Below are 17,038 nucleotides of genomic sequence, written 5' to 3' on the forward strand. Positions count from 1 at the left end.
TACAAAAATAACATAAATCAAGGCACAAGAAACACAAATATATTCTTATATATTCTGTACATATATATATATATATATATATATATATATATATATATATATATATATATATATATATGTACAGTATATATAAGAATATATACTGTACATATATATACATATATACATATATATATATATATATATATATATATATATATATATATATATATATATATATATATATATATATATATATGTAATTATGTACTCAGAGGTGGGTAGAGTAGCCAAATATTGTACTCAAGTACGAGTATTGTTGCTTTAAAACAATATAACTCAAGTAAAAGTAAAAAGTATTTTGCATTAAAACTACTCTGAAAAGTACAATTTATCAAAAAAGTTACTCAAGTAAATGTAACTGAGTAAATGTAACTAGTTACTACCCACCTCTGATTATAACCCACATCTAATGACTGCCACTGCTGTTTTCTGTGTGTGCAAAAAGCTGCCAAAACCTAAATGATCACAATGTGTATCCTTGTTTCACAGTTCTTCCAAAAACAGCTCAGCTTAATGCAATTACAGTTTCATACAGTTACGTTTTTGTAGTTTTGAAAAATCAATTTAAACCTATAGTTCAGGATATGAGTAGTCTGAGGGGTGAAAATCAAATGTAGATGTTTACTTCAATGCCCAGATATAAAGGAGGCACGCCAACACTTCCAATCTGGTCGGGTTCTGAAAACACCGCACTGTAGGTCATCATATGGGGTGTATGTTTCCACCAGGGTATTTCCGCTTTCACAAAAACATTTGCGAACGTATTCTCCCTCTGATCTGGCACACAATGTGCCATATCTTGAACCCACGCATTTGCTGATGCAGCAATGCATATTGTGTTTTTTAGGAAAGATCATTTAAGGTAGAGCACCTTTCAGCTGCTCCTCGCTGCCAACAACCAGCTGTGAGGCTTAGTTGTTGGATAACTAGATTTAAATGTCACGTGGGCATGCTGAGTATTATGTATAAAGCCAGTCAGTGCAATTAAAAATGTAATGACTCAGGCAACCCCTTCAGACCATTAGCAGTGTCATGGTTACAGCATTACCAACCCTGCCATCTTAAACTCAATGTGGCATGACTGTGGACTATTTCTAAACTGTAATAACTTAAACTGATGTTACACAGGACCTGTCTCCACATGTTTACTCCCCTGTGGTAATGAATGTAGGTCATAAGAACACAGATTACAGTAACAGAAGTGTATTTCCTGCTTGTTCCACCTCTGATACCTACTTGGTAAACAATGTACGCTTCAGCAGTACCGCTTCGCGAGGCTCACAACACAGGAACATGTTGCTGGAGTTTGTTTATTTTCAGTCTGAGACAGAGAGATATGACAACAACAGGACAGGTTTTGCTTTCTAAAGTAGAGCAGCTATCTAGGCTGACAGCACAGACACACGCTCAGCACCTGAATGTCTAACATGACCTGTGTGATCATAGATTAGGCTGGTGGCAATGGATTTAATGGTTTAGATTTGTGTTCTTTAAATGTCACATAAAAGCTCAAGTTTCTTCCCACATTGTGTTTGAAGTACTAAATATCATAAAGAAATCAGATCCTGAAGCTTTGACACTGCCGATCATGTTAACACCAAACTTTAAAATGCTGTAACAACTGACCCATGTGTGTGACAGTCAAACATCCCACCCCTCAAATGAACTACAGCTCAGTTTCATCTCATTACACAGATGGATTTTTTTCTTAGTGAAACTTGCTGTTGAGGAGTTCATCAGTGCCTGAGCTTCTGCTGCCAACTGCTGGTGGGAGACGGTACTGCACCGGCTAACTTGCACAACAGGTGATTTGTGGGCCTTTCCAAAACTCACCCTACTCACTCCCACTCTATTGAGGAGTGCAACTCTGGTTGTAGTCACTTTCACAGCTGACTGAAACACCTTTCACCAAGGTGTAGGGGATAAACACAGTGGCAGGCTTTGGGACAAACTTCACTCTCTGCATCAGACGGAGGAACTTTTCGTAACCATGTAGAAAAATAAAGCTTGATCCAATTTTATGTTCTTCACATGCATTTCTAGCACTTGATTTAATCTGTATGTGCTGCTAATGTTTACCTTAATTTTTGTATATTATATTGTTATCATTAAAAGAAATAATAACTTTTTGGCTTGTCACTGGGATGTTTATAAATGCTTGTTTTTTGTAAATATTCAGCACTAAAATCAAATAAACACACTGTTTTCTAGAGATCAGAGAATCTATCCTTTATACAAGCTAACCTTGAAGATTTTAATGTCTGACAAAGGCCTTTAAATGTCTATCTTAGTTTGAGCAGTTTATGTTTGTAAGGGTAGTAACTTTACTTGTACAAAGCATCCTCCGTGATGAACACAATACGGCGTTTGTAAGTGCTAATATCGTAGGCAACTGGACTTGCTTGCGTTTCTTGAAGACGTTTCGCCTCTCATCCAAGAAGCTTCTTCAGTTCTAAATGACTCACTTATCCCCCACCTACAATGCAGTCTTGGGATCCCTCCCCAGACGACTTCACACCCATTCACCCCTGGTCCCCCCTTACCCTAACGACTCACATTGTGACCTTAACGACTCTGAAACTTAGAGCTCACGTGACCCCTACGACTCTGCAAGGGTTACCACCCACACAGGGTTTATAGCCTGCAACTTTGCACCAGTCATTTAGAACTGAAGAAGCTTCTTGGATGAGAGGCGAAACGTCTTCAAGAAACGCAAGCAATTCCAGTTGCCTACGATATTAGCACGTATGGTTACCATGACCTGGATGACTGAGAATCTTCACAGACAGTACAGCGCTGCACATGGTAAATAAGTTGGCATTGGTGCAGGCTTACTTCCACTCCTCACCGGTTGGTTTGGGATGGCACTCAATGTGGTGGACCCCCCGCGTGAACTTGGAAATGGAGTGAAAGTGGGTAGGGAGAGGGTGTAGGCCCTCAGATGCCCTCTAGGTCCCTACAAACACCTTGTGCCCCTGATTGCCTTTTCTATCCTCTGACAGTTTACTACCATTTTATATTTTTATGCAAACAAAGAAACCAAAAAATAGAAAAACAGTTACTTTGTATTTTCTGTCATGAGCTAAATTTAGCTTTTCTATGACAAGCTGTCAGCTCCTGTCTTTTAAAAAACATCACATACGCTTTTATTTGAGTCTTTATAACATAAAACACTAAGACATCTTGATTCTTCCAGGCTGCTATGTGTACATAACCTATTTAGTGTACTGTAGATGCAAAGAAAAACATTCAAGTCCTGTGACAATAAAGCTCACCTTGTTTCTGTCTAATGGATTCAGGATGACACACACATACACAACGCTCATTTCAATACTACACTAGTTTCTGACTGACAGCTCATCATGCAAAATTTTTATGATGGTTTGTTGTTATGTTTGCAACAGGCCCATTTTTCTTCAGCTGACAGATGTTGTTTTGGGTCATTAAATAATGTTGGCTGCCTCTTTTATGTTTCCAAAGAAAGACACCCAACAGTCGACAATCCATCAGTCTGATAATGATTAAAGGCAGACGCTTTATTAGGCTTTACAGAGGCTGAAGATGAAAACATAAAATAAAAGGGACAAACCTGCCGAACTTCTCTGTGTATCCCGTCTTGCCCTGCTGTATGACGTGGATGAAGTCGTGTGTGAGGATAAATGGTACGCGCTCCCTCTTGATGCCAAACTTGGACTTGAAGTTGCCCAGGATGTGACCGAAGTCTATGTGGAAGAGCTGACAGACAAAGACGGCCAATCGGTGAGCACCATGGAGCAAGGTCAAAAAACAAACTAACAGAGACTGGACTCATATATGCAGATAAAACAAATTATCAGTCCAACCTGTCCGGTGCTGCGGACCATGATGTTGTCACTGTGGCGGTCTCCAATGCCCAGGACGTAGGTGGCTACACAGTAGCCTGCACATGACAGAGTGAACTCCTCGATGGCCCGATCAAGAGCATCGCTGTCAATAAAAAAACACACACAACATACACGTAAGTGCATTTTCTCCTCTGGATTCTCTTCAAAGCAAGCCTCAGTGGTCACTGGCACCTAGAACACATCAGCTACTGAAAGGTCCATTTAATCTGCATCTTACCCAGTGTTCCTCTCTTTGAGCCAGTTGAGCAAAGCATCCTTGTTGAAGGCGGCAGCTGCTGCTACGTTGCTGCTGGTCAGCTGGATGTTGGCAATCGTGTCTGCTGATGAGACCACCTCGATCAACCCTGACCGGTCCCCTGTAGCTAGGCAACCGTATGGTACGATTCTGCATGATATGGAGAGAAAGAAAAGCAAGAGATTAATGATATCAGCTGGAACACTGTGGATCAAATCCATCCAGGAGGATTTTGGCAATGGATCTAAAAGAAAATCCAAACAGGGACACACAAGAAGTCTGTAATGTCAGCAATCTCCACAAAACCTGAGGGGCTTGTGGTCAATGCAGACTTTGTCGAAGATGTCTTTGAGGAACTGCGGTGCACTCTCCTGTACAACACGTTGGGATTTCAGATAGCCTACTCCAGGAAACGTTTTAAGACACCAACAAAATGCTCTGCTGTGCAAATTATTGCCACAATTTGGACTTTTTACATATCCCACAGGAAAATATGGCGCGTAAGCAACTAGTTTTTTACAAACACCCCATTTTCCATTTAGTTTACACTTGACACACTCTGCATATACATCAGATGCATTTGAGACAGCAGTATCTGATTTTTTTAGTGCTGAACGCTTTGAAACTTTGATTGTTGCCGTGGTAATCAATGTCCAAATACTTATTTAAATGCTGTCTTTCTATACCATTACCCCCAAAAAATCCCAAATAGCCCATTAATTATTTGTTATTCTCATAAATTCTTAGTTATTCTCAGACGAGGACATTGATTGGCCTAGTTTTGGGACTCAGACAGTTCGACCTCCCGTGACAGGCTTGTAGATACACTGGCAATTTGTTGAAAAAGTCAAGTATCTGGAAGAGTTTCAAAAATTTACAAAGTTAATCCCCAAAAAGTTCAGTGCCAGATATGTCAAGGGACACTGGCAGATCACAAATCTACACCCAGCTTGGCAAACCAGCTGAAAACTGCGAGTAACAGCTCAGACATCCTGCAAAATATTCCTTTTTCTAGCACATATGGATGTTACTGGGACATGCATGCTAACAAAGTGACAACTGTCACGTTATTTTAGATGAATGAAAACTGATGTTTCAAAAAAATGTCCTCTCATCCCCCCTTGACGCTCGCTAATAATATTTTTCAATGAAGCTTTGTTGCCCCAAGTTCGGTATTCAGGGCAACCCTAGATTTTTGTCATACTCATTTCAACATATGAATGAAAACTCACAAAAAAACATGACCCAAGTGAGATCCATAAATCCATGCCACATGAAAAACAAAACTCTAATTTGGGTCATTTCACCAGGCAGCTCTCAGTAACTTTGTGTGTGTTACTGTAGATCCAGTTCCCAGTCTTGTGTATTTATGAGATTAAGATATTAGGCTGTGGTTTGTTTGGAAGTTCATGTAGCACTCCCCTGGGTGCAGTTCACTCTGTAAGACAGTGTACACTATCGTACTGTTAACACTGAGCTGAGACAGAGCAGATGGGAACATATGGTGAGGAACATACGGCGATTACGTGATGGCACACAGATCGGCTGGATGATGATACATTTTCTTCATTCACTTTAACTTTTTCTTTCTTGCCACTGGATGGCAGTAGGTCTTCATGTAGCAGGATGCAGAAATATGTAACCTGGACAAATCCTCCTCAGAATAATTCCTTTTTTGTTAAATTTACTAACTCAGTGGCCCCACAGTCTTACATATCAGACAGCCATGAACCCGAGGCTCAAAGCACACTTGATTTTTATATTTAATTTGCATATTGACGGAAGTTTAATGGAGACCAAATGCCATACATTACTCAACTTGATGGGTGTTGAGTTTGAATAAAGGAAAACAACTACAGGCAGCCGGCAAGTAAGGATATATGCAGCTAAATACATCAGCAAGAAATCACAGAACAACCTCACGTCCACCACATCATAGCGGTTTCATTATGCTGTCCCTCCCTTCATTCACAATGTCCCATCACCGTGTTCGGACTCTGACCCCGCGTCCCTGTAATCTGAAGCACCGTCCCCGAGCTCAACTGTCAAAACAACCCCCTCCACCGCTCAGCTCCAGATGTGTCAGCGTATGACGAAGGGAGAAAAAGGGTTTGTAAACGTGCGAAAGTGTGGATTTGATTAGGATGTAATGCAGATATTGTTGTGTGTGTGTGTGTGTGTGTGTGTGTGTGAGACAGGGTTTGAGGTCAAACTAGCATGGGGTAAAATAGTATCTCCCCTCCTTGGCTGCACCCCACCAGAGCTTCCCCTTCCCTACAGAGAGCAGGAACAAACAAGCTCGACAAAGTCTGACTGTTTGACACACAAACACACAGACACAGACACACACACGCTCAAGCATGAAAAACTCACCTGAGGTCCAGACTAGCCTCCTTCCATAGCAGATCCATTAACCTCAGAATCTGCAGGGTCAACATGTCCTGCCTTAGGTCTAGAAAAATGAAAAGAAAATGTTGTGCTTCTTGAGTTTACTTGAAAAATGCAAAGAGATTTCTATCCCTCATCAGCATGACTTTGCCGTATCTCTCCCCCCTCCTCCGTCCTCCTTTCCCTTTCATACCCTCCTCCCTGAACCTCCCTCCCCTCGTCTTTGATTCCTCCTACCGTCTCCATTCTTGAAGATGATCCCCCGGGTGTCTCCCCCCAGCAGCTTGTTGTTGTAAACAATCCAGAGCGGCTTCATCTTAGAGTCCATGTACCGACACTTCTCCACACTGACGAGACAATGAGAGACAGACAGGGAATGATGCATGGTGAAAATAAAGGAGAAAAAGTTCAATCTGATCTAAAACTTAGGCTACATCCACATTGATATGTTTTTGTTTTATAATGCATAACTATTGCTGCGTTTACACCTAGCATTCACACTACTCTGGTGTTTTGGAACTGCTTAAATAGAGACTTTTGAATCAAATGAAATCACACTTATTTATAAAGCACGTTTAAAAACAACCAGAGTTGACCAAAGTGCTGTGCAGTAAAATAAAATAACATGTTTACAGCAAAATATAAGAGAAATGACATAACAACCCCCAAAACATGCACAAATAAATGAGTAAAAAAGAACATGAAGCACAAAATAGTAAGACTGGAAAATAAAATATAAGAGAGAAATCACAGGCCTTAGAAAACATGTGGGTCTTCAGCTTAGATTTAAACGTGTCTACAGAGGAGGAGCACTTAATTGAAAAGGGTAAGCTGTTCCAAAGCTTTGGGGCGACTACTGTGAACGCCTGTCCCCCTTAGTCTTGAACATGGGACTGCCAGGAGAAACTGGTCTGAGGATCTGAGAGATCTAATGTTGGAAAGGGTGGCAGGCCATAACAGGCTTTAAAAATAAATAGTGGAAGAAGATGTGGTCGATGACAGAGTGAAAACTCTGGGGTTGCATTTTAGTCTGGATGGGCAAAAACAAAGACTTCTGAAAACGATAAATCCTCATTCGCTTCCCGTCTGGGTCTTGTCAATCACAGCGTGTCAAGACAAATTATTATCGCTAGGTCTACATAACATTACCTTTTAAGATTTCAACCTTCTTGCATGGGTACTTCTCCTTCCCTATCGTCATGGCTTCCTCCAGTGATGGATAACGCACCCTGTATTGCTTTAAATTGTCTGCATCTTTGCTTTATAACAACTCCCTATTTATTTTTCCAACACCTTGACCACCTTATAGTCATGTGTTGCTAACAGTTCCACCTCATTGTCGGCCCAAGCAAAGAAATCTCTGGCCTCACTTTTCACCATCTCTGTAGTATTTTTTTTATTCAAGCAACAAATGCAGAGCAGACAATCTACTTCCTGTTTACACCAGCATGAACATGCTCAGTGTACATGAATGGTCATCTGATATGCATTTTCAGATGAGTTTGTATGGACACAGATTATCTCTAAATGCTAGTTTGTACAAAGATTATTTTTCGTTTTAAATCACTGCATAAAAAAGTAAACATTTCAGTGTGGATGTGGCCTCAGACGTCTGATCAGAACAGTATTGTCTTACTTGATGCCTGACAGCAGGACACTGGGGTTCAGAGGGGAGTGCAGGTCCGACAAAGTCTCTGAGTAGCCACTCTGCCTCAGGCAGGTCATCATGGCCTCCTTGGTCAGCATCGCCTCCTTGGTCTTACTCCGAGCGTTCTTGATGGTTCCCAGCTTGATTAGCTCGTTCACTGACTTTAGCTTACTCAGGGCCTCCACCTGGGAAAAGATTGAACATTTCACATAACAGCAGTGAATGTAAGAACCCACGTTAGAGAAAACTCATTCTCCTTTAGCAGACTGTGTCAGCATTGTGCATGCTCTTCCGAACAGGAAGGTGGCTAGATAAATGACGGCTGATGAGGAAGTAGGAGGAAGTGTCCACCGGAGTGACTGTCAGAATCAACAGTGTAGAGGACAAAGGCTAAAGGGCAAAAGGGTAACGCTGCTGTCACTGAAACGGGCTAAAAATACCATGAATGTAGTCCTGCCGAGGTTGACAATGGACCATAGCTATTCTAGTGCTTGACTAAGGCATTGTAGAGTCAAGTGTGAAGCATCGCTATGGAGCTGACGATGGGACATGACCTCTAGAAGCAAAACAAACGGTGAAAGTGTGTGTGTGCAGAAACAAGAAATAAAATAACTATATTGTGTGTGTGCGACCTACCTGTTTCTTTAGCACCTCAATATGAGGGATGCTGCCTCTACAGTAGGCCTCCAGGATGAGGGCGAACTGGACTGAGACAGCCGGCATGTGGATCTCTGACCTGTAGAGGGCAGCAGAGCAGCCACAGTCAGAAGAAGAGAAACCTCTCGTGACGCAACTGTAGCCCTTCTTGAACAAACACACAGTCTCTTTCCCTTTCTTTCTCATGTGCAACACAAAATGTGCACACATGTCTGTACACACCGTAGGTGCCAGAAGAGGAAGTGTCCTATCTTGCGGTTCCCCTGGGCACGCTCCAGCAGGAAGTGGGTGAGGGCGCAGTCGTAGTAGGGTTCATAACGCAACACCTGCACCAACTGAAGCAAGTACTGAGACAGCTCCTCATCACTGGTGAGAGGACAGAAAGACAGAGAGAGAAGTGTCAGAGGAGGTTTACTGAGAGCATTATCAGCTGACAGTAATTCATGCATATAGTAATTTATAATAATATAAAACGGCAAGGAAATATAACAAAGTGAACAGAACAGCGGCTCTCACAGATAACTTTTCTTTTTTAATGTGGGCAAAACAAACAAAAATGGACGTGTTTCACCTATAAAGCCATCACCAGCTTCAGTCTTTCGTTTCTGTTTATTTTGCCCACATTAAATAAGAAAGTTAATCTGTAAGTGTCGGTATTGTGTTTGTTTTGATCCTTGTCACAACCATGCACCAGATACATGGTTGGCCTTTGATATTTGGAGCTATACACTGAATGATATATGAATGTAAGAGCTTGAATATGAGGCAAAGAAAAACAGAGAAGGCCAGTTTATTATATTAAAATATACATGTGGGTGGATATATGTTTACCTCATATCACGCAGACAGCCCACAGCATATTCTCTGACATACTGGTCAGGGTAGTTGAAGTCCAGAAGCTCCAGAGCATCTCTGGGACTCAGTTTGGGCCAAATTTGAAGCAGTGCCTGGAGCTGAGACACACATAAATGATCAGAAACGAATACACAGATGTTTAATCAGTCATACATACATAAACCGTCCTTGTGGAGCTCATTGAATAGAACATTTATTGTAAAAGTTTGATAAGCCACATGGCTGCACAATAAATTTAACAGCATAATAACTGTGATCACAGTTTCTTCTCTGTTGTTCAGGAGTGAAATCAACACTTTTAGACAATGTTTAAATGGCCTCTTATGGCGCACTGAGGCAGCTGCTCCCAGTAAACACACTGTCACAGGTGTTTGTGTCATGTGAGCTGTGATTGACCACACTCTGCTTTTTAAACACAGCACCGTCTGCAGGCAGCAGCAGTGTCTCTCCAAACGTAACACACAAGTGTGATGTAACCACACAGTGTTTACAGAGATCAGGTGGTTTATTACTGAGTCTACATTAGCTGTATATAGCTTTAAAATGGTGTGCACATGGACTAGAGTCACAGGGGTGGATTATGAGTTTTGTCCTGGTGTATACATACTTGGAAATCCTACACCCGCTGACCACATTATAAACCCCCCAAACTGGATTCAGACAAGTATTATGATTGGTAAACAGATGATAATGAGAAAGTGGAAAGCTGTAGAAAGCCTATTATTTTAAAGAATGGATCTCAGAAATGGGCAAGGTGGAGCTTCTGAGAGAATATCCTATAGTCTAATAAATGAGGTAGAAAAATATAACAATAAATGGGGAATCTTTCTAAGGGTCCACTCACTACAGGGGGCAGTGAACACACTTGTCTGAGTATAGGGGGAGTGATTTTGAGTTTGCTAAGTACCAGGCTCATAACATACATAGTGTGCATATATTGATATGTTATGTATGTTAAGTTTACTTAGATGTCATGTTAATACTGTTATTTTGATTTACCTCAGTTTATTGTTTATCATCATTAAGGTTTATTTGCTTCTGGGGCGTCGGTGGCTTAGTGGGAAGAGCAGGCGCCCCATGTACAAGGCTGTTGCCGCAGCCCAGGTTCGACTCCAGCATGTGGCCCTTTGCTGCATGTCACTCCCCCTCTCTCTCTCCTACTTTCATGCTTGACTGTCCTATCGATTAAAGGCAAAATGCCCCAAAAAATATCTTGGAAAAAAAAAAAAAAGAAGTTTATTTGCTTCTATTTTTTCTATAAGTCAATCCTAACTTATTTTATTTATTATTTCTTTTCTGCCTAGTGTTTTTTAATTATTTTTTTTTTACCTGTTGAGGTGGTTTGGTGTCGTTGAAAAATTAAAACTTCTATAAACTTAAGTCATAAAAAAGGTGTGCAAATTCATGTGAAGAAAGTTGATTTTGGTTCTGGACAATATTTGAAATATTATTTATTCAAAGGCTGATTAAGTAAAATTTGATAGTGAGGGAAGTTTTTTTGTCAGTTTCAGATGTTTAAATGCAATGGAACTATTCCGTTCTCAAAGATGGATGTACAGTATAACCATCACTGGTAACATTGAATAAAATAATGGCACCGGTTTTTGCAAAAAATGCTGTCCAAACCAAAAACAATATTTAGAGCTGAGACCGGTACATGTTAGGTTAATAGTACGTGGACTTTTATGTCCAGGCTAGACTACAGAACAGTATCAAAATAGAACGTTTGTCTTCTAAAATTAATTCATTACAATCATTTTGACATAAAAGCTCAAATTTGCATGGAGTGAAGTGACTAAACTATAAACTCACGAGCTCTGTCCTCATACAGATAATGTCACTCAGATCCAAAGTACACAGTTGTGAGCCATGGGTGTGTTTTTAGCTTGTAAAAATGTTAAAAACCATGAAACTGCTTTCTCTGACTACTTTCATTGATGCATTTTACATTGAAAAGTACTGACTTCGTCCCAGTAAATGCATGTGGACACGCTGGCTCACCTGGGCCATGTCCTCATGTTTGCTCCACTTGACGGAGAGTAGCAGCTTGGGCAGCGACTGAGGGAAGTTCTCTCTGCAGTCGTAGCGTAGTGTCCAGATCAAATCCTTCTCGTTTTCACACAGCTGAGACAGCGGGTCACGCTCCATGATCTCCTTCAGCTCTATGTGGAACTTTTTACCCCCACGACCCTGAGAGAGATAATGAGGAGGGAAGAATGGTTGGTGGGGGAGTTAGAGAGGGAGAGGATGAATGAGGTGAAGAAGAGAAAGTGTGAGAGGATGGTCAAGGAAAATTGGAAGAGGAGCAGTGACTGTAAAGAGCCACAAGATGGCAGACATGTATCAAAGCATCCTGCAGTTTGTACATCAGCTGCCTTGAATACAACTCATCTATACCATGAAACCAAGGACTAACATTGTCTCTGATTAAAGAAAGCTTTATACTGTCTGATTTAAAAGTTGACACAATGCAACAGCCAAATCAAACTGAGTAATGATATGCTTAAATAAAAGAGATGGCAGATTTAATTTTGATAACAGAAGAATAATAGAGGGGCCGTGTGTATTTATAAACTGATGAACAAACTGACACACAGTAAAAAAAAAATTAACACGAGGCTGTGGTCAGTGCTGATCCATAGTGTAACACACACTAAAGGGGTGCGTTCAGGCTTGCCCTCTACATAACACAGGGTTATGTAACCGGCTGTAACACGCCCAGGAGTGGGTTTTTAGTCGAGGGGCGGTAAGACAGGAAAACGTACAAGTAATCTGATTAGAGACTTGAGTTTTGAAGGGGATTGAAACATTTTTGCAGCTACACCCTGCCAAAGTGATAACAATGGGTTTCCAAGGAAACTAGCAGTGTGAGATTATACTATACCGACTGTGTGTGTCTGTTGAGAGAGTGTGTGTGTGTGTGTGTGTGTGTGTGTGTGAGAGGGGGAGAGACAGAAATAATGCAGCATTTGTTGCAGGCCAACATAACACAAATGTGTCACTTTCTTTTCACCTGGTCGGCCATTGTATTTATTCTGAATGCACTCAAATAGGCACGTCCACGTAATTACATCCCACTGTACATGAACTCACCATGGGTGCACAGTCACTTGCTCTGGCGATCTCTGCAGCTTTTTCCAGTATCTGCAAAAAACGTAAGTGAGCACCAAGTGAGTGAACGCACACACTGATAGAGCGCATCAGGCAGGCCGAGCACATCCTGATCCTCTCATGCTAACAGCCACCACTTCATCATAATCACTATGTACCATTATGAAGAGCACTAAGGCGCTGCCGTGACAAATTCAACTGCAGTCTATTCTTTAAAAAGAGGCCACAGAGGTCTCTTTTGATTGTGTGAGTCCAGACATAGTCTGAGTGTGGCACAATCATAGCAGCCTTGACATGTTTGAGTGTATGACAGCAGAAATGAATCATATTTAAGCTTGTCAGTACATCCAAATCAAGCTGCAACCTCCGGGGCTGAAAAATGAAGCAGAGGTGCCAAATTGCAGTTCCTCAAATGGCCACTTGAGGCTGGCTCCAGAAGCCAGTCAATCCCTTTAGACCCCCATGTTAAAATACCCAACTTTACAGCAGAAATAAACATGTTTACAGCCTGGTACAAAAAACACTTTGGTCTCTCTAGCTAATTTAAACATATATGACAACTTTACGCGGGGGTGAATTTTTATATAGCTCCCCTATTAAATGTGATTAAGGCTTAGAGTTATGTATAATTAAAGCTAGCACCCATAGCTACTTTGAGTGACAAGTAAGTGCTGTCCGTTGATAAGTTGCAACCACGGTGACAACATTGGTTGGGTAATGTAACCATGACGTGACCTCAGATTCATAGAGTACAAGTAGGATTCCAGTGTTGTTTTCAGTTCATGAAAGTTGACTGTAACATTTTGGTCAACTTAAAAAGTCTTGTTCAGCATTTGATTGTACTAAAAGACCCTTTAAGGTGCCCAATGTTCTGTTTTTTGGGGTAAATAAAATTCACTTTTACTTAGACTTTCACTGTTTTTAACTCGCAAAAATTAGCATTAGCATATGTCAGCTAACCATAGACTTGTAAATGCACCATGCTAACCGAGCTAGCACATAGAGTTAGGGTTAGCGCCACCATCTTGTCCAAGTATGGTCACTTCTCGCTCCGAAAATCCAAGATGGTGAGGGCAAAATGCTAAACGCGAGTCCACGCACCAATGGTTGACGTCAAAGTGGCTATGACCATTATTGTCTACAGTCTGTGATCCAAACGCTGGCAAAAATGTATGTTTCTATGGTACAACTGACAGCTGTCTGACCTTGTCAAAGGGAGGGAAGATGATCGGGTGTGACGAGTAGTCTGGGAAGTGGATGTGCAGCGCTGTAGCGTTCTCAGTGTAGGGGTTGGTCTGAATGGTTCCTATGGGGTTCAGCATCTCTTCAAGTTCATCTGGATAAGAGACACACACAGAGACTTCTATGAAATGACACACATTTACTGAATGATGGCAACTGTTCATGTAACCCAGGTTCAATTATAGTAGTAGATATAATGGATTACCAGGAAAGGAAGACCAGCAGTGCAGGATGATGTCTCCGGTCTTCAGCTGGCCTTTGTAGTCAAACACCATGGTGTTGACCCAAGCTATAGGGTAGTGCTGGACCACACAGAGAGAAAAAACGTGAAATTGATCACTAGTCAATGATGTAATGAAGATGGTGCACATGTGTGGACACTGAGGAAGCTTTTATTACTTTTTAGCCTTTATCTGATCCACTGTAAAGTGCTGACAGCGTACATACAAGCCTGTTTCTTACCACTTTCCCTGCTTTGCGGATGGTCTGGTACTTGTTTATGTGAGCATTTTTGGTGGACTTTTGCTTCTTGACCTTATCCATGACGGCGTAGATGGCAAAGCAGAGGCGGGTCATGCGCGGCAGGTCGCAGACGGAGATGTCAAACTCCAGCGTGCTGTCCTTCCATGTGTGGTCTGAGCGTCCACAACTTTCGCTGCTCACCGCCGGCTTGCACAGGAGCTCCGTGCCGTGAAAGAGTCCGGCCCTCACCTGGACCTGGGTGGGCGGGAGGGGAGCAGTGAGTGTATAGCATCATTTTACATCTTACATTAAACTTAATATTCATTTACAAGCTAGCCTGCTTTAACCTTTTGTCCAGTCCAACTCGCTTTGGGTCTCAGCCTCATGAAAAGAGTCACAACATGCGATAAAACCCTCTCATGACCCAGGTGACATTAGTTTCAGGTGTGTGTAACTTCTGTCAATGTGAAACTGTGAAACTGACATTGCACATCTGTCCTGGCAGGCTTTGTGTGTGCAGTGACATATTAACAGGAATACAAATGACAAGAGTTTACCTTGGCAGTCTCCTCTGCGTTCACCTTGCTGCCATTCACCAGGACTATCTTAAACGGGATAGACACGTCCCACACACACGTCTGTACTTGCTGCAGAGGGAAGGTGAGAAGAGAAAGACTTGCTATGAGTGTGCAGTATTAGCATAATGTACTGCAAAAATATGTACTCCTACACAGCGCTTCTTCACACCCATCAATTCCCTGCACACGCACATTAAAAACAATGTGGGAGGTCAGGCAGGTCATTCTGATGTCAAGCCAAGTGGATTTGTGAGGGTCAGCAGTCAGCAGGAAAAACAGCATCACATGACACCTAGAGTCTATGAACATGACTAACTAGCACACTTCCTGCTGTTTGCTGCCTCTGCCGTTGTGTGTGGATACGTGTGTTGATGTGTTTCAATGTTTGTGTGAGCGTGACGGTGTGTGTAATTTGCCTCTTGTCAGATAAGAGACTACATTTGTGTTTGCCCCTACTATTACAGGCAGAACTCCACGTACTGTCTCCTCACACAAACACCCCGTCCTTCTGTTCTCTTCTCTTGCTTTTTTAGACCAAAAGGCAGTCAAGTTTCTTACAGTACAGCAGCATCCAATAACAAGTTCCTTTCCTGAAAATAAGTCTCACTTCCTGTCACAGAGAGCCGCATTTACATGGTAAGTTTATTACAGTCTGACCAGAATCTCTGTCCGCGTCTGTGTCCTCCAATCTGCCTCCATTGCATTGCACTGCTTCACGCTTTATTTGTACAGCACTTAAAGCAAAGTGCTTAACTAAATAACAGATAAATACATCATTAGACATACACAGTTAAGTCCAGACAGCCAAAACTGCCAAATAATTGACAAATCACAAGACAAGATACTTTAAAATGAGCGATTTTAAATCAAGAACAGCATCTGTGGCTCTGGTCTCCTTAAGCAATCCATTCTGTGTAGCAGGAATCCAAACAGCAGAGGCTCTTTCATCTTTGTGTCTAAACATAGATCTTGGAACAAAACCATCCGAGAAGCTCAGAAACAGAAGGGAAAGCTGGAGAGCAAGGCCCAGATGGCTTTAAAAAGTTATCTGTAAAATTTCTAATCTATTCTAAGATCACTAGGAAGTCTACATCTACAGGGATACCAGAAGTGGTTAAGCACGATCTTGCTTTTTAATTCCAGTTGACACTTTGGCACGTGAGCTGTAAACAGAAGATAATCACCAGAGAAGGCAGGGTGGTGTTACAGCAGTCTGAGTCAGGAGGTGATGGAGGCTTCAATAATAGATTTTTAGTGTGATGTGGAAAGAAAAATGTGTATTTCAAACATTTCTGTGTTGATGAGAACAAAACTGAGCAAGAGGGGTTACACAAAAGGCCGCAACCACTGGGGCTGAAAGGTGGTGACAAAGTTGGTTAGGTAACATAACCATGACGTAAACTCAGATTCACAGGGTGTAGGCATCGCTGTTGCTGTCGCTATTTTAGTGCATGGTTCAGGTAATCACAGTAAATTGTAACAAAAAGACTCTCTAAGGAGTCTGATGTAAGTTTTCCAGTAAGTACGTGTTGTTTTGGGGCGTCGGTGGCTTAGTGGATAGAGCAGGCGCCCCATGTACAAGGCTGTTGCCGCAGGGGCTGGGGTTCAACTCCAGCCTGTGGCCATTTCCTGTATGTCACTCCCCCTCTCTCCCCCTTTCACACTTGTCTGTCCTGTCGATCATCGGCCAAAAGGTGGTTTTATGCCTGTTTTTTTGCTAGAAAAATTAACATTAGCATTACCACCAGTAACCATAGGCTGGAAATACACCCTGCTAACCAAGCTAGCAGCTAGCATCAGGGTTAGCTCCCCCCTTTCATCCAAATATGGTCACTTCTGGCTCCAAAAATCCAAGATGGCGACATCCAAAATGCAAAACCCAAGGCTTCAGAACAGATATCCACAAACCAATGGGTGATGTCATGGTAGCTGCATG

General features: G+C 41.8%; 1 protein-coding gene across 1 annotated transcript in view; it reads right to left on the reverse strand.

Annotated features, from left to right (window-relative positions):
- pik3cb (phosphatidylinositol-4,5-bisphosphate 3-kinase, catalytic subunit beta) overlaps positions 1–17,038 on the reverse strand; it is a 69,993-nt gene that overhangs the window by 3,101 nt on the left and 49,854 nt on the right. Inside the window, exons 8-22 of the mRNA XM_033631611.2 lie at positions 15,082–15,171; positions 14,525–14,779; positions 14,268–14,364; positions 14,026–14,156; positions 12,803–12,853; positions 11,711–11,899; positions 9,686–9,807; positions 9,077–9,220; positions 8,834–8,933; positions 8,186–8,382; positions 6,787–6,896; positions 6,535–6,613; positions 4,144–4,311; positions 3,885–4,008; positions 3,632–3,777 (exon numbers count right to left, since the gene is read on the reverse strand). Coding sequence (XP_033487502.1) covers positions 3,632–3,777; positions 3,885–4,008; positions 4,144–4,311; positions 6,535–6,613; positions 6,787–6,896; positions 8,186–8,382; positions 8,834–8,933; positions 9,077–9,220; positions 9,686–9,807; positions 11,711–11,899; positions 12,803–12,853; positions 14,026–14,156; positions 14,268–14,364; positions 14,525–14,779; positions 15,082–15,171 — 2,003 coding nt within the window. The remainder of the gene's footprint in view (positions 1–3,631; positions 3,778–3,884; positions 4,009–4,143; positions 4,312–6,534; positions 6,614–6,786; positions 6,897–8,185; positions 8,383–8,833; positions 8,934–9,076; positions 9,221–9,685; positions 9,808–11,710; positions 11,900–12,802; positions 12,854–14,025; positions 14,157–14,267; positions 14,365–14,524; positions 14,780–15,081; positions 15,172–17,038) is intronic.

This window comes from Epinephelus lanceolatus, chromosome 4 (assembly GCF_041903045.1).
Source record: "Epinephelus lanceolatus isolate andai-2023 chromosome 4, ASM4190304v1, whole genome shotgun sequence".
NCBI lineage: Eukaryota > Metazoa > Chordata > Actinopteri > Perciformes > Serranidae > Epinephelus > Epinephelus lanceolatus.